Consider the following 23223-nt stretch of genomic DNA (forward strand, 5'->3'; position numbering starts at 1 on the left):
ATTAATTTAAAAATCAAACATCAGGTGCTAAATACTGATATACAACTAAGTAACCAAAATGCCATATATAGCACTGAGACAAAATCTTTCACACGTAACAGAAAAAAGACCTACAAAAGATGAAAAAAGTAACAAAGTAGGCTACAATTCAATGAAGTACAAAATACAAGTTGAGGAAAAACATTGGTGTTTCAGCTGATATTACTTTCCAAACTCAGAAGCCCAAAATCATCTGCACTTTATCTGCTTCTATCAACAATCAGTCACTCAAAATAAGCAGGGGCAATCGAACATGTGAACACCTACATGTACACACTTGGGTTCTGACTCTAAGGATGAACAATTACAGTATGGCAGTGAAAAAAGTGCATTTTTTCCCTAGTCTTTGCTTGTGGAGTAGGGGGGAGGGTATGAAGGTTTTACTCCCACATTCACTGTGCTTTATTACAGTACTGCCTTAATGTGAAATTCCATCTATAATATCTAAACATGTTCAAGTCTGTAAAAGCTGACAAATGCACACAGGTAATCTCCTTATAGAGAACATACTTATGCAAAGAAAAACAAAGACTAGGGTGTGAGAAAGATTTAACCTGTTTCTCTGCACAGCTCATCCATTCTACTGAAAATCACAGTGAAACATCTCGGAGGAAAAATCAGTGAAGCTGTCTTGGTCTACCTTTAGTAGGATACAAAGGTTGAGGGATGCAAATGTCATATATTCAGTTGTACAATCAAGCTGAAAGCTCAAACTGTCATCTGTTTATATGCACAGCAAGGACATATTTTTGCTGATTTATCATCCTTGTGAAAGATCAAGGTGCACCAGTGCCACTTTTTAAACCACAGCACTCATTCACTAAGGCAACAGAGATGTTTCTTTGTGACGTTCACATCACATGATGCATCACTACACAGAGAGCTATGACTAGCTTATAACTAGCAGGTGACAGGACAGTCATTTCAATACGAGTCATGAAAGCGTATTAGGTTTTTACTTAAAATCTCATCTCAAATCATTTTATACTATTTTATATGGGCACGTAAAATGCTGAGGTAAATAGTCTGAAATGAGAACACTTGAGAGTAATTTCTGTCTGGGTTGGAGTTGAGCTTTTAAGAAAAGACAACACTGGATTAAATTCCCTGCAAATCAGCCTTAATTTAGCTACATGAATGTGGGATTAGAGAAGAGATACAGTATGATTTCAAGCACCTCCCTTTTTGATTATCAAAGTAAATTCAAGTTTAGCCAAAATTTTTAGCCACAATATGTGACTACGGATGTATGACACCCTACGTTTGTAAGATACACTAAGGAACTAATACTTGATGATCATGAAAACAGCATTCCTGTTCTTTTCCATTTAGGATAATTTAGGTAAACACAGTAACAGGACAACATCCAAGACCCTTGAGCAATCAGATGATTGACTGCCTAAACCACCCTTTATGCGTTGGTCTTAGATAGTTCTGTATGAAGAAGGATTACAGCACACATACACTGTAAAAACTAGCAGAAGCAAGTTAACTTCTCAGTCTTTAACCAACATCATGCTGTCTCTCATTTTTCCTCTCTCCATAAATGCAAACACAAACTGTCATGAGATGGAGCACAACTTGAATGGGATCATGCCACATTGCAGGTAAAAACAATTGAAAAGAGTTGTTACTAGTCTAATTGTTTTCACACAAAAAAAAAAAAAAAGAAAAAAAAAAAGAAAACGTATAATAATAATTATAGCTAGCATTTTAACCTTTACAATTAGTATACTTTAGTCCAATAATGAATGAGCAGGTGGGTGGAAACACACTCATACACTGGTAATCAGTACAATACCTACAGTCTAAGAACTATTCAATATGGTGTCGCATATTATTGCTGGTGAAGTTCAGTCTGTTGTACTGTGTGAATTTTTTTACTTTCCTTACAGTCACTTGTTTACTATCGAGTAACCATCTATGAGCCACTCATAAAGCAAAACATGACTTTAGAGTACTGTTACTACTGCAACATTCTGCTCATCTGAAATTGAAATATACTGCAAAACATGTCACCTGAAAATCTATGCTGCATTGCTAATGATCAGATCAAATTAGATAATAATCAGTTTGGTACTTTTTTCAAAGATTAAATGCTGCATCTTTAACTGATCTTAAAAAGAAGCATTAATTATATAAAAAGCATTGTTTAACATGATTTTAATTAAGCACATGCAGCGTGTCTCAGATATGCTCCATTCAGTAGAAGCTGCCGTCTCATGGCCATGCTGTGCTCTGGATAGTAAGGTTGGGCAATATGACAATATTACATCGATACTGCGATATATTAAGCTCATGATACAGAGTCCTGTGAGCAGTGTCAAGAGTCAGTGCTTCTTCATTATTGCTGTAACTGATTCAAAGTTAAAAAAAGAAAACTACTTTTGTACCAATTGTTTCCTTTTCCCTTATTAAATACTTTAATTTTGTTTAAATCTCTGAATATTGCATAATATGGCTCTTCTGTCATCCTAAACCTCAGCAAAACTAAATATAATGATATAAAATATGATGAAGATGATTTCAAATATCGCAATATGATATTTTTGCCATCGTGCCCACTCCTAGTGTGTAGCATGCTGCTGGATCTGGCCTGGCCTGCATTCATAAAATATCTCAAAGCGGGAGCGTCGCCTAGAAACTGTTTTTGAGACTATAAGATCATTGTAAACACTGGAGGAACCAGAAATGTCAAGTCACATAACTGAGGTTGCAGTCATAATTACTGGCAATAATAAATGTCTTAAAACACTTGTAGCACTCATTTTCTCTTCTGTTGTTTAAGCATGCTGTCCAACCGGAGGAGTTCATACTGAGTCTTAATACTGTATGTCCATATATCCATAGTATGAAGAACAGGAATACGATTTTTAAAAATCCAGAAAGAAAGGACAGGATAACATGTCTTTGTGGAGTTTCTTCCCTACTTTCCTCTTTGATGTGTCAAGCCAGATAGGTAGTGTGTATGTGGCCCATGTCTGTTATATTCAAAAGTACTATGAGTTCTTTGATAAGTTGTTGTGTATGAGAGGATAGCCAGTGCAGGTAGCATTACATGTTGTGCCTTGTGATTCACAGTGCTCATCCAGCCCACTAGGAAATAATCCAGGAGAAACAATATTGGTATCATCTGGTATCAGTCTGGTATCATCACTATATAATTAATACTCCTTTCATTTTATTCTAGCCACATAGGTCAGGATCAGAAAATGAGGCAAGAAATCGAACACAGATTGGAAATTGCTCCCAGTAAATATGGTAATCATATCTAAAAACAAAGATATTATTGTCTAACCTGGCTTGTTCTCTGGGTTTATATGATGGACAGAGAACTAGGAGAAGGGGCTAGTTGGATTAGCTAGACGCTCCTAATCCATAGGAGAATTTCAACTACGCAGACAACACTAGATTTAATTCTAAAGGAACATTTTCCAGTAACTAAATGCTCTTGGTTTACCCAGAGAATCTGGTATTGAGACTACAGGGTGTGTAAACTTATTTGGGTGGCACAATGTCATTGTATTTGCTGCTTTGCCTGTGTGTCTGTGTTTCTGTTTGTGTGTGTAAGAGTAGTAGAACACTGATGGAGATGGATAAGGGAAAGAGGATAGTTGAATTATACTTTTTGCAACTTTCATTCCTCTCTCCGTTCCCCTCTATTGCCTCCTGGCTCTCAGTCTGACTTGTGGCGTTCATGTCCGAGTCCATGTTCAGACAAAGGCCTCTTGGTTGTTGCCATTGTTGATCTTAAGACAGATCTTGGGGTCGTCCTCCCGCTCCTGTTTTTGCCGACGCAGTTGCTTGCCATAACAGAGCAGGTAGCCAGGGAGGCAGAAGCCCAGCATGCTGAGAACCAGCAGGCCCACATTTACCTGCACACAGCACACAACATGGTCATCAGAGAACACGCATTACTGTACTGCATTCACTGTGGCTGTGACTAGATTTATATTTATATGATGTTATATAAATAACATCATAACCAGAACTGAAATGCAGTAGAGATCACAATCAAGAATGCGTTTAGTATTCCCAGAGCACAATATTCCCAGAGCACTATATTCTCAGAGGAGTATATTCCCAGAGCACTATATTCCTAGGCCACCATATTACCAAAGTACTATATTCCCAGAGCACTATGTTCTCAGAGCTCTGTATTACCAGAGCACGGTATTCCCAGAGCTCTATATTACCAGGGCTCTATATTACCGAAGCACCATATTCCCAGAGCACTATATTACCAAAGCACCATATTCCCAGAGCACTATATTACCAAAGCACCATATTCCCAGAGCACTATATTACCAAAGCACCATATTCCCAGAGCACTATATTACCGAAGCACCATATTCCCAGAGTACTAGATTACCAGAGCTCTATATTACTGAAGCACTATACTCCCAGAGCACTATATTCCCAGAGCAACATACTTCCAGGGCCCTACATTCCCAGAGACATAAATTCCCAGAACCCTATATTCCAAGGGTCATATGTTTCCCTCAGCTCTATGTTCTGTCAATACAATACATTAAGGGAACTAGCGAAATTGTTCCCAAGGTCATGGTCGAGGTCAAGAAGTCACCAAATATCGAACCTCAAAACATCCTTGATTTGGAAGCTGTTTCTGAATCTAATTTAAACATGTTAAAGTGATTTGACTGATTTGGTACGAATTATATAAGGGAATATTAAGGGTATATAGGATAAGACAGAAAAATAGAGCATTGAGAAGCTGGGCTGTTTCCTAGAAACCGTCAATGAGGGAACATAGAGTCCTAGAAATATAGTGCTCTATCTGAAATTACAAAGAGGGAACACACTGCTGTATGTATGTCCTGGAAAGCTAGGGGCTAGTTGCCTGTCTGCTTAAATTATATTGCCTAGATATATTTAACCACAGGAATGAATCAGTCTATGAAGCTGTCAGACAAGAAACAACTGAATGGGACTGATTGTGTAAATGATGTCTAATTAATACATTTTTATAATAACCCCTCATCCTCTCAGGACTCATCGACGAGTCCAGGCTTACCTTCCTCATTCTTGTAACTACAAATTGTTCCAATTAGTGTCACTGTATTTACTGAATAATTCATAGACATTATGCAATATGCTTTAAGATTAATAACTGAATGACAATCCTGGAGTTTAAAAGGGTTAAACAACATCCTGCTAATTAAACTGTATTTATTACTGATTATTGGAACATGGCTATAGTCACAGGATGTGTGTGTGCTGTAGTCCTCACCCAGAGAGGATCTCCCTTTAACGGGCTCATCATGGCCATGAATAGAGGCTGTTGCAGAAGAGCAAAGAGAGCGCTGATCAGAGACTGCAGACCTGTCAAACTGCCAAACTGAGAGGAGGGGTACCTGCAGACCAGATAAAACAACAGTCATAAACTGTTCTCAAATCCACAAATGGGCTAAGGTCCAAATCAGAGCTAGTGTACTCACACAGCAGCATATAGGCCTCCCACGGCAGAATGGATAAAACCTCTCACAATGGTGTGCAATATAAAGGACAAAATCTATAGAGAGAGCAAGAGTATAATCTTCAGATTGAAAGTTACATAACAACACCTCCATATGCTGTGTATTTTTTTTCTGTTTCCTAAAATGGTTTCTATAATGAATAAATGAAGAACAGGCAGTTCCTTGATATGGAAATAAAATGACAAATTCATCCACAAGGGGTCACTAAATTACTATACAGCTGCTATAGCAACAACTGCAGTGACGTGAGCAGCTTTGCACCCACTTTCTGCCCTGCGGATGTGTGGTGCAGGCTGGTTAACTGTGTGGTAAACACTGAGTATAGTATAGCTTACCTGGAGAGGCAGGTTGGGGATCAGGCAGGTGAAACCGAAGCCCACCAGCAGCAGATTTGTGAAGATAAAGGCTCTGGTGGCGTTGCTGATCTGCTGGATCTGCCTATCACGCTTCTTTGGCTGGGTGGGGTCTCTGAGAACAGGAGAGAAATACAGGCAAACTGATTACACTGACATGCCATGGTGTAGCTGCATATCTCAGTGTCTGCCACAGTTCATGGATGATGCAAAACATATATATGAAAAGATACAGTATTATCATCCAAATATGATGGAGATTATTTCTATCAAGCTCTTTTAAAATATAAATTTTTAAAATATGGTAGGACTTGATCTGTGGTGGTTGTAATGAAACAGTGGGAGGAAAAACACCAATAACATTTGAAAAAAATATATATATATAATATATATAATCTATATAATCTATAATCTATATAATATATATATATATATATATAATCACAAAAATGTCACTTTTTTATTTTAAAAAAAGGAAACTGGTTTATTTTGACTCAGAAGGAGTCTGAAAAGTGGCACAGTGGATGTGTAGTAGAAATTATCACACATTTAATAAGATACTTAAAAAGGCCTGATATTGGATATTATACTTCTTTCACATCATGAGGGAAAAACCATAATTTGCCCCATCCAACTGTGTGTCCAAACAAATAAAGTTTTAGTTTGTATTTTAGTTTATACTGAATTACAACTGATAAATTGGACTATTTAGTTCTATTAAGGGTTGGGAGCTGATGTGCTAACGTTTAATATAAACATGTCTCTAAGCAAATACTAGCTGATGTTAGATAAAAATAAAAGTCACCACTTTTAACTAGCAAATGAAACGGCAACGTGTGGACACTTTCAGGGTGGAATAATGGGAAGTTTTCCCATCCTCCCTAATTCTGTGACATGACATGAATGTGCTATCGGGATTAACGGGTTTAACTGTCCCACTCACTTGGTGATTTGTTTCGTATTCTTGTCCTCGCACTCTTTTAATCTCCAGTCCATGATGTAACCAATCACTGGAGCAGTCAAGAGACACAGCAGCTGTAGCACACCAAAAATAGAGGTGTATGTGCTCACTGAGAAAGGAAGACAGATCAGGAAGGAAGAAGGAAGAAGAATCATAGTAAGCATCAAATCCAAAATCATTCATCACTGGCTGTATCAAAATTATTTTGACATAAGTGTGGGTGGATGGATTGCGTAGTCGAGTTGTGACACAAAGCAGAATATCTAATCCAGACAAGAATCCATTTGTGTATTATATGACAACGTGAATTAACGTCAAAGTTAGGAGGAGGTGGACGAGCAGGACGACAAAGAATGAAGAATGCACATACAATTTAGCCTGCAGTCTTACCCACTTCCATCTTTTCCACTGAGAAGGCATTAGAAAGCATGAGAACACGCAGAAAAAGCAGAGAAAACACACATCAAGAGGAGTTAGAGCGTGAAATAGCCAGTGGAGGAAATATACCTTCTGTAACATGAACTTGAAGCAGTATGTCAATTTGAAAGAAAAATGTGCAACAGTGACATTCCAGGGAAAACAGCCCTGAAGTAGCTAGACGTACTTGACAGAACATACACTAGCGACTATAAAGCTGCGGTCTGTAGTGTGTAACATTATGCTTTGCATTTAGCAGTATCACATGAATAACTTACAACATGCCTATCTGTGTTTTTGACACACCAAGCCAACTGGGTTTTTGTGGTGTTTCCCATACTATTGGCGCTTTTTTAGTATTTGAGTGTGAGTTTCCACAGAAGACATTAGTCAATGGCATTCAGTCATTCGTCAGCCTTCGCTGGTGCTAGTCAGGACCATCACAAGTAAACACTTCTTTACACCCACCCGTGGTGAGGTCTCCTTCAGTAAAGGACTCCAGGATGCTGTTCATGGCTCCCATGTAGAAGATGAGTCGCAGCTGAGTGACACACATGGTGATGAGGCTTAGCAGGAAGATCGGGCTGAAGACACTGCGCATGAATGACTGGGCTAGAGAGAAAGAAAAGAAAAGAAGAATCTTATCAGACCTTTCATCTTATCTATGAGACAAAATTCCTTCATCTTTAAAGTCTTATATCACTTTTGATCCATCGTCTTTGTTGGTGAAGTATAAAGCAATCATTTATCTCGTCTTTTTTCCCACATGTACTGAATGGAAAAGTACTGCAGCTTGGTCGTGTTGACCAAGCGAAGCTGAGGCCATACCTGTCACATGGCAAGAGACGGGCAGAAATGTTTAATTGATTACAGCAGCCTCTGTTCCAATGGAAAATAATTCTACAGGTGCTCGGATGGCAAGGTAATGGCTGCATAAACCTCATGGTCCATTACAGGCTGGAAAATTTGGCCTGTTAATAATCAGCCAGTCTTGGTGCTGTAAACCCACACTAACCGATGAAGGGAAGGGATTTATAATCCTGGACACAGCTGTGGTGACTATTTATTGCTCAGTATTTCAGGAATCTACCTCACTTCAGGAAATAAAATCCCTCCCAGAACACACACACAGACTGAAGGCCTTCTTGATTCTAAGGCCTGCTGTAATTAACAAGCGTAATGAAAACATGAGGACCTGAAGGCATTAGCTTTAGGATTTGATCAGTATCAGACTATCCTTTAAAAAACAGCTCACCCATTGCTGCTGGCTCTCAGCCTGCCTGTCTCGCCAAATCTTTTGCCAGCCAGAGCTTCTCGTAATACTGTGTGAATCGATTATATGGTCCATTTGGCATGAACGAGCCAAACGTGAGACCCCCATTGTGAGTTAAAGACCCTCATATGAGCAGAGAAGGCTTGCAAAGGTCTGTGTGTTCGTCACAGTTTGGACTAATTGTATTATACCGATCTGGGTTAGTGCAGCCAAAGTGCACAGAACTCTCCCTCCAGCCCTGAGACACTGGCTTTCAGTCTGACTCGGGCTACTAAAGGAACTTAAGGAACATTCACATAAAAAAGCTTTATTTACATCCATTCATTAGCTAGAGCTTGTGTGCTTACACGCCATTATGTTCTGGATCAGGATGCGAGGTGTGTGCTTTAAAGGGAAAGCCTTCTTAAATCACTGGACTTGGACAGCTTGCTGGCCAAAGGCTGTCTGTCTTGTCTGTCTAGACTAATGTATGCTTGAATGAGGCTGTCTGCTCGAAGAACCAGTGAGTTGAAGCTTGACACTTGTAACAGCATTACCAGCTGTTTATGTCAAGAATGAAGCTGAAAATCTGTCACTGGACTTATATAATTATTTAAGCTGACAGTATGTTCAGGGACACTTCAAAAATGTTATCTTAGCAAATATCTTAGCAGAATATCTGAATATAGGCACATTTATCTAATAGGTCTTATTATATGATTATTATACAACATATATGAGATTATTAAGCCTATTTCTAAACATCTGATCAAATTTCAAGCCTAAAACGGCAAGCAAATAATCAAAATAATCAGCAAATAGAATAAGACAATTAATTAGAAATTAGTAACAAATCATTATATACAAATAAAAATTTGCATATATTTTTGTTAAATCTTTAAACTGCTGATGGAGTCCTGGCAAAATCTAGGTCTATATTTTACTACCTGCTAAGAAGACATTTCATTTATATTAAATAAGTACTTATGAATAGTTATGACCCTTACACTCCTCTGTAGACTTGCACTGCACATCTAGGTCAACAGTGGACAAGCAGATCTTGTTTCCGTCCTGAGTGGCCAGCATTTTGGGTTGGTTTTTCATGGAGTTCCCCACACTGAGTCTGCGGCCCACAGTGGTCACCTGCCTGTAAAACTGCTTGCCTGTGATCTTATGGTCAAAGCCCAGCCAGCTGAACTTGATCTTCACACTAATGGAAACAAGAAGCCGGCATTTTGAAACAAATGAATGATGAATTGACAAGAGATATAAGTGAGAAGAAGTGGATCTGAGCCTGATAAATTAATCTGTCAGTGTTAACAATCTTTGTAAGCTATTAACCCTAATGATCAAAGTCTTCTTTTCATATGATGGGTGGATAGAACAGACTGAGAGGGATCAGAGAGAGATTGGTGGGACTTGTTGTGTTTGCAAGAGATCACATACGTGTAGTCCATGTCCTCGGGTCCAGGGAAGGGCTCCAGTGGCCAGTTGAAGAAGCAGTTGATGAAGACGAGGCCAGCACAGCCGGCCCAGACAAGTAGGATGGTGATGAAGGCCACGCCCAGGTCATAGATCACCTGTGAGAATAATAAATATTAATTCAAACACACACTAAGGGGTAGCAACATTACATTACTGTATTGGTTACATATTTGTTCTATTGTTCCTAATACTCATGTAATTTGTGGAATTTGCTCCAAACACCTAAAATGCTTCAATATTGATTAAAATCAAAACTTAAGCTATATGCAATATATTAAGTCTACATGAATTGCACAAGAGTAATAGTCCTCTCAAAGATGTGATTTCAGGTCACATTGGGATGGCAAAGCTTATTACAAGAGTGGCAGCTGCCATGTTGCGTCACCTATGTTACCATTCTTCTGTCACTAACAGACTTAAAACATGGATCGACTGTGGATTTTTACCTTAATGCCTGGAAAAGTGACAGCAGAAGAAGCGTAGGATCCAATCATGAGTGCGATGAAAGTGGAGCGTAGGTCTCCAAACATGTTGGGAAGCTGAGAAACAAACAAAGACGACATTCAGAGATACACAGTTTTGTTCATATCACAATAAATTAAAATGTACAAAAATCTTCTAACTTCAAACTAAGGAATCCCGCTTATAACACAACAATTTGCCAGAGATTATTATATTTTTATTTATCAGAAAACAACATATAATTCATGAGGATATGTCTATCAGTGTGAGTGTGTGTGTGTGTGTGTGAGAGAGAGAGAGAGACAGAGAGAGAGAGAGAGGTTGTGAGGTCTTGCATAAGAGTATGTCCCTTATAAGCAGATAAAGGATAAGAGATGAGCACAGACTGTTCTGAACTAAACAACTGTCAAGTGTCCCACAGCTAGAAGACAAAATGAAATGGAACCAATGAGTCAAAATGTTGAAAAACATGCTGTGATTTCCACATGCTCTGAGGATGTTTGAGAATTTAACGTATCAATGTGCCAGCCAGACCACCAAACCCTGAAAGTGTCATGGTATACATACAGACTCACTGTTCTTAAAGTCACACTACTGTTTTTCCAAGAAATTGTCTCTCTTCCTCCACCCCACTCCCTCCTCCCCACACCCAGCAGGCAGGAACGAAAGAGTTGACTGGAGCCCAACCTACACGCCATTCACTGCCTCTAATTAGAGGAAAGGTCATTCCCTATCCGGGAAAGCCAAAACATCCAAGAAGACACAAGCAATAACAGTCTCTTTCTCTCTCGCACACACACACACACACATACACACACAGAGCGGTGTTCTGTCAGAGAGGACCTTATGCTGGCAGCACAACAGTGACCCACATGAAGTGCTTGGCTCTTCTTTTTCAAGACTGCAGAGGGCTGAGTGAGCAGTACACAGGGAACAGCACATTAAAAACACCACCACGCTCATACAAAACATGTAGATTAAAGAGACTGTTTCAACACCACCACGCCAATGTTTTCCTTATTCCTTCCACAATGACATGAGCACAAGACTCACTGCAATAACAGTTCATTTATATATTCATTATCTATATGTTATATGTTATCTATATATACAATATGTTCACCAATGTACTAAATCACAACACATATATTTTAACAAACATATATCAAACGTATCAAGCCCTTTGCCTTTTGTTTGTAGGTATGCAAAACATCGGCTCTACAACCTTTTAACTAGAACTTTCCCTTTAACAGTTTCATGCCCTGCACACCTTGCACTGCTCAAGCATAGGAAGTTTGATGCAAGCAAGTGGTGCAAGTTAGATGATGATAAGACCAGCAGTCTTAGTTGAATTTGAATTGAGTATGCAGCAAAGCTAATAATGTGAATAGGACAAAGGAAAAACTATTTTGTGCATCTGCCTAGAAAATAGTCTGTTTGCAGAGGAGCTCAGACTAAAACATATTCACTTAATGTCTGTGCTATTTTGGGTTTGTCTCAAAGCTGAAGCATCACTGTTCACACTTAACACACTTCTCTTTTAGGGTCAAAGGTGAGAAGCATCTCTTTACTTGTTCGTTTTACAGAAAATAATCAATATTCATAAATATTACATGATATAACTCTGCTCTTTTGAGGTGTCTCATAAAGGTGCTTACATGAAAAATTACACACCAAGGGAAAAATAAAGTTCTAAAGCACAATGCTGTTGGAGTAACAGTTTGCTATGTTTTTAAACTGTGTAAAAATGTTTAAAAAGGATATAAATAGACATTTATGTATTTAAATTACCTGATATGAAGGTGATATACTGTATGATCATTTGCATTATGGAAAACTATCAAGAAAGTTCCATCATATTGAAATGCGGGCACTTGCTCATCAGCTCTGTCAAAAAATGTACAGATGACACAAGAAAAAAAAATCAATAAAGCTTGTGATGGAAAAAAAACACTAGAAATGGATTTTCCCACTTGTATAAAAGTAATTCCAATGCCTGCCCACCCCCACTCCCTTTGTACAAAACAGTAGTGTACAGCAAACTGCAATTTCTTTAGACATCCACTTGAACAGGGGGGATTTTGCAGAGCAGAAGAGAATGAGTCACAGACACAAAACAGTAGCGTGGCCAAGTCTCTCACACTAACCACAAAAGACCTGGGACCACAAAGAGGGAAATGAAATGGACACAGAAGTGGAAAAGAAACCGGAGTGAACTGAACTGAGTCAGATCACAGAATGAGATGTTCTGTCACAACAGCCTCGTGTCTATGTGCTGATAGCAAAGAACAGTATTTAAGAAAGCAAGGAAACAAAGAAAAGTTGTTAGAACAGCATCCGTGTGTACCCGATGACCTAAACTGACTGTGCAAATCAACATGACCTTCAGATCTGTGCCAGGCAGAGCGGATGATAGGAACAGCGTCTCTGATAAACAGCACTGGTGTGCCTTGTTTACAGGCTGTTCTCAGTTTCAGCATGTGTGTGTCTGTCTGGAACTCTTGTTACTCATCCAGCCCCGTCTTGCTTCATCTGCCAACACCGCCCTCCCTCCTAAGCCCAACCCATCCCCTGACGCGTTATTTCTCTATTCCTCACACCACAGTCAAATCTGTTTTGATAAAATCTGCATATGAACCAACATGACCAAATAGTACTGAAGCTTCCTTTCAGACTGACTCCCAAACAGGGATTATTGTGCATAGTGGAAGAGAATTTGTCATAGCACAACTGCAGTCAAGAGAGCATAATGTGTATCTCACTCAGTAGATGAGGGAGAGATGAGGTCAAATTGCAAGAGAAAGAAAAAGAACGGGAAAAGAAGGGTGATTCCATGATTCTAGTTATATATGAGTCAGTGTTGTGAGAACAAGCCAAGGGTGTGAGGTAAGTGGTACATACTTAGACCCCCCTCCTCACTTGCTTACTGCAGTTAGTACACCTTGTGCTGAGTGAGCAGATAGAAACTCAGAGGGAGAAACAAAAGGAAAGGGATAGAGGCCGAGGGTGGGTGGGGGACACACAGAATGAACGAGCAAAATGATGGGAAGGAGATTACGACTAAAACTGTTATGTATTAAGCAGTTAATGTTTTCTTTTTTTTAAATCACTCCTAGTTTCCAAATTTGAGCAATTATATCTATTCACTCATTTAGTAACTACAGAAAATTTAGGTATGTTTCTCAGTTCCACTGTGATTAAAATATGCAAAGCACATGCAAACCAGAATTAAAAAGGAAGCCTCGAGGATAGAAAGTGTGTTATTGGAATGAAAGAAACCCCTGCAGAGTGTCCAGACTCTGATCAGCTGTGTAAAACCAACAGTTATTTCAAGTAGCAGTGGAATGCTAACTTGAACCAAGCAGCTGCAACAGCTAAAATTACAAACTGAACTGTTTCACAGCATGATCTGACACACATTTTAGCACTTTGTTTCTTCCTCCAGTTTCACACACTTCCTCCGATGTAAACAGAGCAGGTATATAGCTGTAAGGCCACAAAGTATGACATGATAAAAGAGGCAAGAAAAACAGGGCAACAAAAAATATACCTGTTATGGTGTCAGGGTGAAAGGGAAAGAAAGGGAAGTCTGGCTGGTTGCCTCTACTATAAACTGAGCAAAATTTATTATGGAAAAAAAAAAATACACACTGATATCTAAAGCACTCAAGAACACAATAAGATTTACATACAGTATATGACTCTTCCTCAGACAGCCTGTGTTGCTGTTAGAATGAAACACAGCTTGCTTGTCTGTACCATTCCTTAGCAGTGCAGGGAACACTTTGTATATCCAAACAATAAATCATACTGATGTCTTTTTTTGGTCCTTGCTTGGAGCATAGAGCTGATGCAGAGGGCAGATAAAGCAGAACACAAGAGGAACTTGCCTGCCATGAGGCTGAGAAAACTAATAGCACTTAACTGAACGAAAGTTAAGTATCCTTACATAACTCTACCCAGGAAAGTAGAAGAAGCTCCCAGGAGGTTATCATGTGGTAACTAATGATAGCAATGTTTAGTAAAATACTGCTTGAAAGACAAAAACTAAATGAAATCAGACATAACCCATGCATCCATTTTCTATACCGCACAATCACACACCATGGACAATTCAGAGATACCAATCAGCCTACAGCACATGTCTTTGGACTGGGGAAGGAAACCGGAGTTCCCAGAGGAAGCACGAGGAGAACATGCAAGCTCTGAGCACACAGGGCAGAGGCGGGAATCGAACCCCCAACCCTAGAGGCAAATTTGTTAACCACTAAGCCACCATGCCCATCCCCCCCAAGACATAACCCATTCAAATCCAAATGTGTGTGACACTGTTGCTTGCCACAATCACAGAACTATAGTGATATATAAAGAAAAGTGAACACAACCTTTATCAGACAACATTAAAATATTACAAATACACAATAAGTCGAGTACTTTATATGACTGAATCTTAAATATCATTGTTCACTATGCATGTAGGGTGTACAGCTCCATTGAGGAAGCCATTAGGGAATTTTACTCAACTCACAGGTAATAAATATAAAAACAATTAAATAGTGACTAGAATAACTAAATGAATAAATAAATATGAAACGGAAGCATTAAATTGTATGATCAAATTGTGATGTTGCCTTTCAAGTCTACTTGGAAAAAAAGATGAATATCTACAGTACATGGAAGAAAAAAAAGATAAAGAAACTTTCTACACTATTGAAATGTTCTGGCAGAAAAGCAATTCTAGCCAGAAACATCATCAGGACGATTGCATTTGTCCAATCAGTGGTCTGCACGTTTAGCTCCACCGGTATGTCCCGCTTACATGGTGCCTGGGCAAAAAGAGTAATCAAATTCCACACAGGTACTTCGATTCAAAGTACCTGTGTTGCATGTGGGATTCGCATTGTGGGATCACAGTTAATTTGCTGTGCTAAACCATGCCGCACCACCTGGTAGAAAAGAAAAACCCTAATATAAATAGTAACACTCACTGTGAGGGAGGTGAAGGTCATGCACATGCCCCCGAACCCGTTCAGCGCCAGAGCAAAGAAGATCAGGAATGAGAGATCTTCAGAGACCAGACAGACATGATATTAGAGTAAGCAACCAAACATAGATCCTGGTAAGTGACTACTGTTTCAAACAAGCAAGGTTCCTGTACTTACTCCTTGGATCACTGGCACCATAAGCAATCAGAATACAGGAGAGGGCGAAACTGGCACTGCGATCACAGAGATCTTATGTTAAAGGAGTTCTTACATTTGAGAACTTTATGTACATATATATTTATATTTATATGTATTTATATATAAGATTTTTACCTTGCATACCAGTAAAACCAGTCAAATCACTCTAGTCTAATTTTTCTTACCTGCCAAGCAGGCGAAGTTTGCGTGGCCCATATTTGTCCATGATGATACCCAGCGGCAGTGTAATGGCACTCAGAAGGAAGGAGCCGATGGTGAAGGCCAAATTCAGCATCTCATCCTGCTCTTTACAGATGGGCCAGCCATTCATTTGCAGGAACTCTTCACTTTTGTTTCCCTCACTCTTTTCAGACACATTCTGCATTGTATTGTTGCCTAAAGAAATACAACACAAGGGATCAAACCAGTAACCCAATAAAACAAGACAATTATCAAATAGTCATGTATCTTATTATAATAATTGCATGTGTCCTATTATAACAGACATGTGATTTCCAACCACAAATTTGTCTGCTGATCTGCATTCACAATAAAAGCCTTATGCTTACATCCAACTGCCTCCTCTCTGTGATAGTCATTGTTAAGGTCGCTATGAAAGCAGCACCATTTTGGATTTTTTTGTTTCACTGATTGGCCATTTCATCTATTATTTGAAAAAGAAACCACAATGAAACATAACACTGTACAGAGTTTAACAGTTCAATAAAAATTATAGTAAGGTTAGCACCCCATTGATCAGAAAGCAAAAGTATTTTATTCATTCATTCTGCATTTGTTCAGCTAATCTTATGTAAGTACCAAAAATCTTGCACCCGGAACCTTTGGTACTGGGACTGGTGGAGAATGGAAAAAGCCATTTCAGGGTTTTTTTTATGCCAAAAGTACTTTGTGCAGTGGAAATCTACCCTTAGTTAGAGTTAAATTCTAAGAAAAAACTTAACAGGATCCCATGCTCAGGGCTGAGTAAGAGAAAAGTGTTTGTGGAAAAGAGTCTAAGCACCTCCATCCTCTCTCTCTCTCTCTCTCTCTCTCTCTCGCTCTCTCTCTCTCTGTGGGAGTGTAGGGCCATAGTGAGATAGTGGCCAGGAAACAGGCAGAAAGGTCAGGCTAAAAGGCACAGCCTCACACCATGTAAACAACTGGCAGAAATAGAAGGATTGGTGTCTTCCCTGAAATTTAACTCTAATCCTTACACTGAAGTTTACTTCAGAACCATCCAGGCTTACTTATATTGCCATATTTTTTCTAAACTTCACTTGTTTTGACTTGCGTATAATCACACGTTGGCTGAGAAACAAGTCCTTCTTGATAATTTATTCCATAAAGGGCACTTCTTGCAACACAATGGAATCCACAGAGATGACTCAACAGCCTTGAGAAAAGTATACTAGTATAACTGTAGTGAAGTGGAGCCAAGGAGGGCACCTGTTTATGAAGTGTGTGGGTGAGTGTTATGTACAAATGTAAGGGACTGAATGTTTTTGTATTTCCTGGAATGAAAGACTTTTTGTGACTGACAGACAAAGGAGACACGCTTGTTAAGCAAGATTGATTTGCGGCAGCAAATAGATGAAGCCTCATGAGACAGTTACTGGAGAACAAACAGCAGCTGGGCTTCAGTGGCTCTTACTGAGTAAGAAAGAATCGCTGAGTGGCATCAAGTCAATAGCAAAAAGTGGCCTGTGTAACACTCATCACACTCACATTCAAACATGGTAATTCACTTCCCTCTTTGGATAGAGATAGTAGGAAGTGAGAAAGTCTGATTATGCACTGCAGAGCTTGGTTTAGCTGATCTCAGGCCTGTCAAACACTCAGACTTCGTCAGAAAGATACAACATGAGAGCAGATTCTTTGCCTGCTATGCAGAAAGACTCAGAGTAAGACTCACATGTCATGTGCTCATTGAGGTAAACCAAGCTGCTGAAAAGGGAAGGTGAGGCTTCGCTTGTGACACAGGATTATCATGGTGATGAGCTAGACAAAATCTGTGCTGCTTCTACTCATGTGAAATGTGATGAGTCCAAAAACAGTCATGGAAACTGGACACAAGCAGTTTAAACTTGTTTAAACTTAGACTCAACCTTGATACTGATATCGATAAGGAAAAATAGTGTACATGATTTTGGGATTACTTGACAGATTGAGGTGTCATAAAAGTCATAATTTCTATGCTATTATAAGAAAAAAAATTAATAAGGAGGTGGAATGGTTATTACTTGATATCAATTGATTATTTTCCAATAACAGCATACAAATGTTAACAACCTTCACCATATCAACAATTAGACATTTTGCTTTGTTAAATAACAGCATGTTTTTTTAATGTTTATTATTAACCTTTGATTATGTCAAGCATCTTGCAAACAAGTCCCTGTGAATTAGCTGCTACTATAGAAACAATAATGTATTACAATGAGTAATTAATAAAAAATTAATCAACACCTTCTAACTAATCAGATTTGAGAATTCACTATGGTATAAGATCATATAATATCCATGTCTGAGACTAGTAACTAGTGGCTGATTGAACATTTAAATCTATTCCATTCTGGTTGTTTAATTTCTCCTTCTTAAATATACTGTCTCTCTTTCAGAAAAGATTCCAGGTAGAGTCAGTTTGAGCTTAAAAGCCTTAACCATCCTAAAAACCCTTAAAGAACCCCTTTTCGTAAGAGTGCAGTGTATGTCTATATCAGTGTGAGCATTATATTGGCTATTTCTAATAACAAACCATCTTGCTTATAGCCAGGTAGAGAAAGTGAATGTGTAGGCTTCGGTCTTGACTTCCCTTGTCATGACACCATGACTACTCCAGTTGGGTTATAAATATGCTGGCGTTAAATGAAAAATGGCAGCCGAAAGACTGGGGTGAGATTTTTTCACAAGAACAGGGCGGAAAGCAATGGCTCTATTCCATCTCTCAGAGAATGCAGTAGGTATAGCAATTCTCAGTAAAACACTTCTACTTCTTAGAATGAGAATGCAGTTCTTAGAAGGGGGAACATGCACAATGAAGTCATTAATCGTCAAGAGAGAGCAACATTTCTAACAACTACAGACCTGCACTTGGCAAAGAATGATGTGTTCTAAAAAAACAGGTTGAATTATTACAGTAAGAGAACTGTAAGTAAGATTACAGTAAAAGAACTGAAAATACAGGATTTTTTCATGAAAATAAATGAACAAAGACCAAAGAACAATTGTACAATATTAATATGGCCTTTTTTAATGTGAATGTTTGAGTAAGAAATGATCATAAATCATGAATTCAAGATGGTTATACTGGTGAGTATTAATCCTGTATGACATATGATGATCTAAAACGTCATGTCTCCTCTCAATAGATAAACACAGTCATGTACTAGATGCACCAAAAACTGGAAGCAAATCTTTCCAAAAAACAAATTACTGCACATGAACACATGGAAACAGATCATAAAAGGTAGGACTTTAAAGGAAACAAATAAATTAAAAGATGATCCACAAATCTATTCTGTCACAGAGTGGTCAGATGTACACATGTACTGTCCTCACTGCCTCAAGTACACTAGACCTGTGTCAGCTATCCATGAGAGCCAAAAATAGCATCCAGATCACATTTTTTTGCGGGTGTAGAAAACACATAACTGAGCAGGAGAGACTCATCAACATGGACTGCCCTGATGATCTACACATTTACAGCTGCATTGAGTATCATTTTTACACTATACTGTGCCAAATAGCTTGTGCTTTATTGATGTGTTTTTCCTTTCCAGATTTGCTTTGTGAGTAAGAAAACAACATTCAGAAGTCTTAAATACTTTAATCCCCAGCCAACTTGTATACTCAGCAACTTCTAACAGTCATTTCAGAAAATAAGCAAATCCAAAGCAGATGGATGCAGCAAAGCCCTCAAGTTTAAATCCAGCTTACTCTGCAATGATTATTATGCAAGATATCTTGTAGACCTCTCTGATTTCGTCTTACCTTTAATGAAATTGCTTTTTTGGGAAAATTTTACGTCACATTCAATCAAGCTGTGATGTGATTATTACAGTTAACAATGCTGTCTCAGACTATGAGATAAGGTGCAGCACTTTAAAAATAGAGGTGTGTTGGAGGTAATATTGTGCAATTATGGTGAATTAAGATCAGATCATTAGTCAGAGAAACTGTGGGAAACCCTCTCCTCCACTCCTACTAATATTTTTGACTAATTCTCTAAACTGATTAAGGTAGCTGAGTGTTGTGCTATAAAAAGTCAACTGGAGGTACTGAGAATAGACTAACTGAGCAGGCTCCTCCTTTTACATTGTGCCCACGGTGCCCACTTTGTTGTCAGATCTTTAGTCTTGCCTAATCCTGCACACTACCTGCATTTAGCATGCTTTTGAGTCATGTTTATTACTTTGTTGTAACCAGTCTTACCTGGTTCTTTGCAGAGGGAGGAGTAGAAGCCCTCTGATTTCAGCATGATGAGTAAAGATCCCCATCCCAGGAGTACAGCAGAGAAGAGCAGACTCTCAATCACTGCTGTCACTGCCATCCACCAGCGGCGTGAGAAAGCTGTGGCCAGTGAGGGGGCCATGATGCTGGACACTGTGACTCTCACACACCAGCGATAACGGCAAAGCTTTGATGATTAAGCCTGGAAAACCCAACATGTTAAAATCAAGGGGGCAGCCCTATAAACCACATCTTGTTGAACAGCATGTGGCTTGACTACATTATCCTACAAGGCAATATATATATATATATATATATATATATATATATATATATATATATATATATATGTGTGTGTGTGTGTGTGTGTGTGTGTGTGTATAAAACATATGCTTCAGTCAATATGCTGATGACACACAGCTTTACTCTTCTATAGCAGCTGAAGTCCATTTGGCCCCCTATTAGGCTGCACTGATGAAATCAGTCTGTCTCTGAAAATCATATCTAGGAATCTAGGAGTCATTTCTGACAATCAACAGAAATAATACAAAGAAACATATAATTATTATACAGGCCTAATTGGTTATTCACTTGAAATTAGTCACGTTTAATCCCAATCTCAATGACCTAAAGACAAGTATAATAATGTCAGCTTAGATCTAAGTGCTATTTTAACAAAACTAGTAAAAAAAAATGCTGTTATAAGATAAATCCAGTTATCACTGTAACTGGTTTGGGTCTGGTGAGTGGGAAGTTAGGAATAAAAACTCTCTTCAAATAAGCATGATGGTGCATAATCATCTAATGTGCTAATATTCCTTATATTTTGTAACAGTTGGATTATAAATGTAATCTGATACACAGTGGGGAAAAAAACACCTCTGGATCATCTGACTGCAAGTGCTTCCTGTGTTCATGGCCTCAAACTGGAATTTGCTTCCTGCTTAGTTTTGGGCCGTAGTCATTGTTCACCCTTAAAAATACATCTTAAATCTTGGGCTTATTCGTTTAATATTAGCGGTATATGCTTATTAATGTTAAACATTTTTTTATATATGGTGTCTTGTGGTTAAAACGTCGTTCTTTTGCCTTTCCACCTACTTCTTTGTTCCAGTTCTGTACAAAAACAGCTCATAAACAGAAAACAGCTGAGCCATAGAGGCGTGCTGTATCTTAACCCCGCCCATTGTCCCGCCCAGACGCGAATTGATTGGAGGACCATTTTCCTGCTTCTCGCTCATTGGCTAAACTAGAAACCTTTCGCTACAGAAACTCCATGTGTGACCAAGATCCAGCCGGTTTGAACCAGCACGGCGCGAGACTAGAGCGGTTTTTCTTTGTGCTCGTGTATAATGTTCATTTTGGTAAATTACCGACAGGATCGTGAATGTTATTAGATTTAAATTGAATTTAAAATATATATATTGTGCTGTTTGGAGCGAATGGTTGTTAAATGATGGCGCTTTTTGCACAAATGTTTACTGTTCATTTGCATCTTGTGTGAGATCGTGCATGGAGGTTTTAGCGAGAAAAAAAGGCAATGAAGAGCAATGCGGGCTGAATGTTCTGCAGTATCCTGCGGAAATGATGAGCTCTGAAACTGGTCTGAACTGGACAGAGTAATGAGCGCCTCCGCCTGGGAGCCCCCTCCCCACACCGTGTGTGTGCATCAAGAGCTGCTGGCAGAGGACCGACTCTGTGCACTTCCTGCTTTCAGCACTCTCCAGTCCTTTGTTGGATTTTTATTCCTACTGAGAAAACACTCAGGACTACATTCTCTGATGGTTTTGCTGATGCATTAGGCTACAGGTTGTCATGTTGATGCTTCATCCTGTCTTTTCCTCCAACCCTGTTTTTCTGATCTAATATTAGATTAGCAGGATCTCCTACTACCATCTCAGTAATCATCTGCAATAGTTTATTTCTCTTATATATATATATATATATATATATATATATATATATATATATATAAACAAACATCAATTATGGACTGTATGGATGCATTAATGGTTTGCTGTGTATATATTTGAGCAGAATTTCCAGCACACAGTGTAAGGCTTATTGTAGAGGGTTAATTTTAGCCTGTAAACAAAGTTGTGGTACAGGATTCAATAAGAAATACATTTGAACAATCTCACATGTCTTTCCAAGCTGTCATCAGCTATATCTCATGAAATAACTCAGACCTTCTGCTATGTTGATCATTTATTTATCTGCTATGGTGATCATCTATGCTCTTAAACAAGGATGCTCAGCCATGCAGTGTAGGCTATAATACAATAAAAAGATAACACCTGTGATTTCATCTTCCTTTCTATCAGTGTGCTGAAAAAAATACTAAAATTATGATCTTGAATGTGTTGTCACAGTCTCTAACCATCAGGTCATTACAGTGCTACAACTTACTGCAGAGCATCCTTATAATAAACAAAAGTCATACCTGTTTATCAGTGTTCTTCAGCAGAATCTTGCTCTTTTCCGACCTGACAGCACCAACAGATGAGTAAATGTTCCGATCTTACTGTTATTTTGGCTTCTTTGTATCTATTCATTTTCAAACCTAAGAGGTTCCTGTTTTTATATTTGCACCGCTTGCTTCATAAACAAGACAACTTCCTGATTGGCTGTTTGCTGAGCTAGAGCCGAACGCAAGCCAATCAGGAGAGAGCACTGATGAATATGTAATGAGATATTATATTTTGTTCTCTGTGTTCCACATAAAGAACGTTTTCCGTGAAACAGATGTGTTTTTCGGGCTATGAAGATGATCTCTCCGATTTCTGAAGCTGTGGAACATGTAGATCAAGATCATTATGATAATCAACATAAATTTGTGTCACTGTTGGATCATCATTTATAGCACTATAGTATTTATAGTGCTTCAGAACAAAGATTTCCGCCTTGGATCTATAAGCTAATTAAACAATAATACTTAATAATATATACTGCAATAATAGTCAACATGTAGCCCATATTTATAGTCTAGAATAACTTTCTGAAAACTATCCTAGTGGATCATATATGTTACACTGCCTCAATGAGGAGGTTAACACACTGCTTTAAACAAAGTGCCTATACATGTAAATCCTTACAGTCTGAAAATTAAAGCTGACCTAAATAA

General features: G+C 38.6%; 1 protein-coding gene across 1 annotated transcript; it reads right to left on the reverse strand.

Annotated features, from left to right (window-relative positions):
* Nucleotides 1-1692: 1692 nt before the first annotated feature.
* Nucleotides 1693-22701, reverse strand: slc43a2a (solute carrier family 43 member 2a). Its single transcript, XM_026934805.3, has 14 exons — nt 22543-22701; nt 20082-20301; nt 15836-16046; nt 15630-15685; nt 15456-15532; nt 10452-10544; nt 9967-10100; nt 9528-9730; nt 7737-7880; nt 6834-6960; nt 5873-6005; nt 5499-5572; nt 5291-5414; nt 1693-3914 (listed from the first exon to the last, which is right to left on the reverse strand). The coding sequence occupies exons 2-14, from the start codon at nt 20239-20241 to the stop codon at nt 3753-3755; spliced, it is 1698 nt and encodes a 565-aa protein (XP_026790606.1). The 5' UTR covers nt 20242-20301; nt 22543-22701; the 3' UTR covers nt 1693-3752.
* Between the last annotated feature and the right edge of the window lie 522 nt (nt 22702-23223).

This window comes from Pangasianodon hypophthalmus, chromosome 14, assembly GCF_027358585.1.
Source record: "Pangasianodon hypophthalmus isolate fPanHyp1 chromosome 14, fPanHyp1.pri, whole genome shotgun sequence".
Classification (NCBI taxonomy): domain Eukaryota; kingdom Metazoa; phylum Chordata; class Actinopteri; order Siluriformes; family Pangasiidae; genus Pangasianodon; species Pangasianodon hypophthalmus.

Coding starts and splice junctions, on each gene's coding strand:
- slc43a2a (XM_026934805.3), bottom strand. CDS start 20,241: ATGGCCCCCTCACTGGCCACAGCTTTCTCACGCCGCTGGTGGATGGCA. Junction 16,047..20,081: donor CTCCCTCTGCAAAGAACCAG/GTAAGACTGGTT, acceptor GTATTTCTTTAG/GCAACAATACAATGCAGAAT. Junction 3,915..5,290: donor TAAAGGGAGATCCTCTCTGG/GTGAGGACTACA, acceptor TGCTGTGTGCAG/GTAAATGTGGGCCTGCTGGT.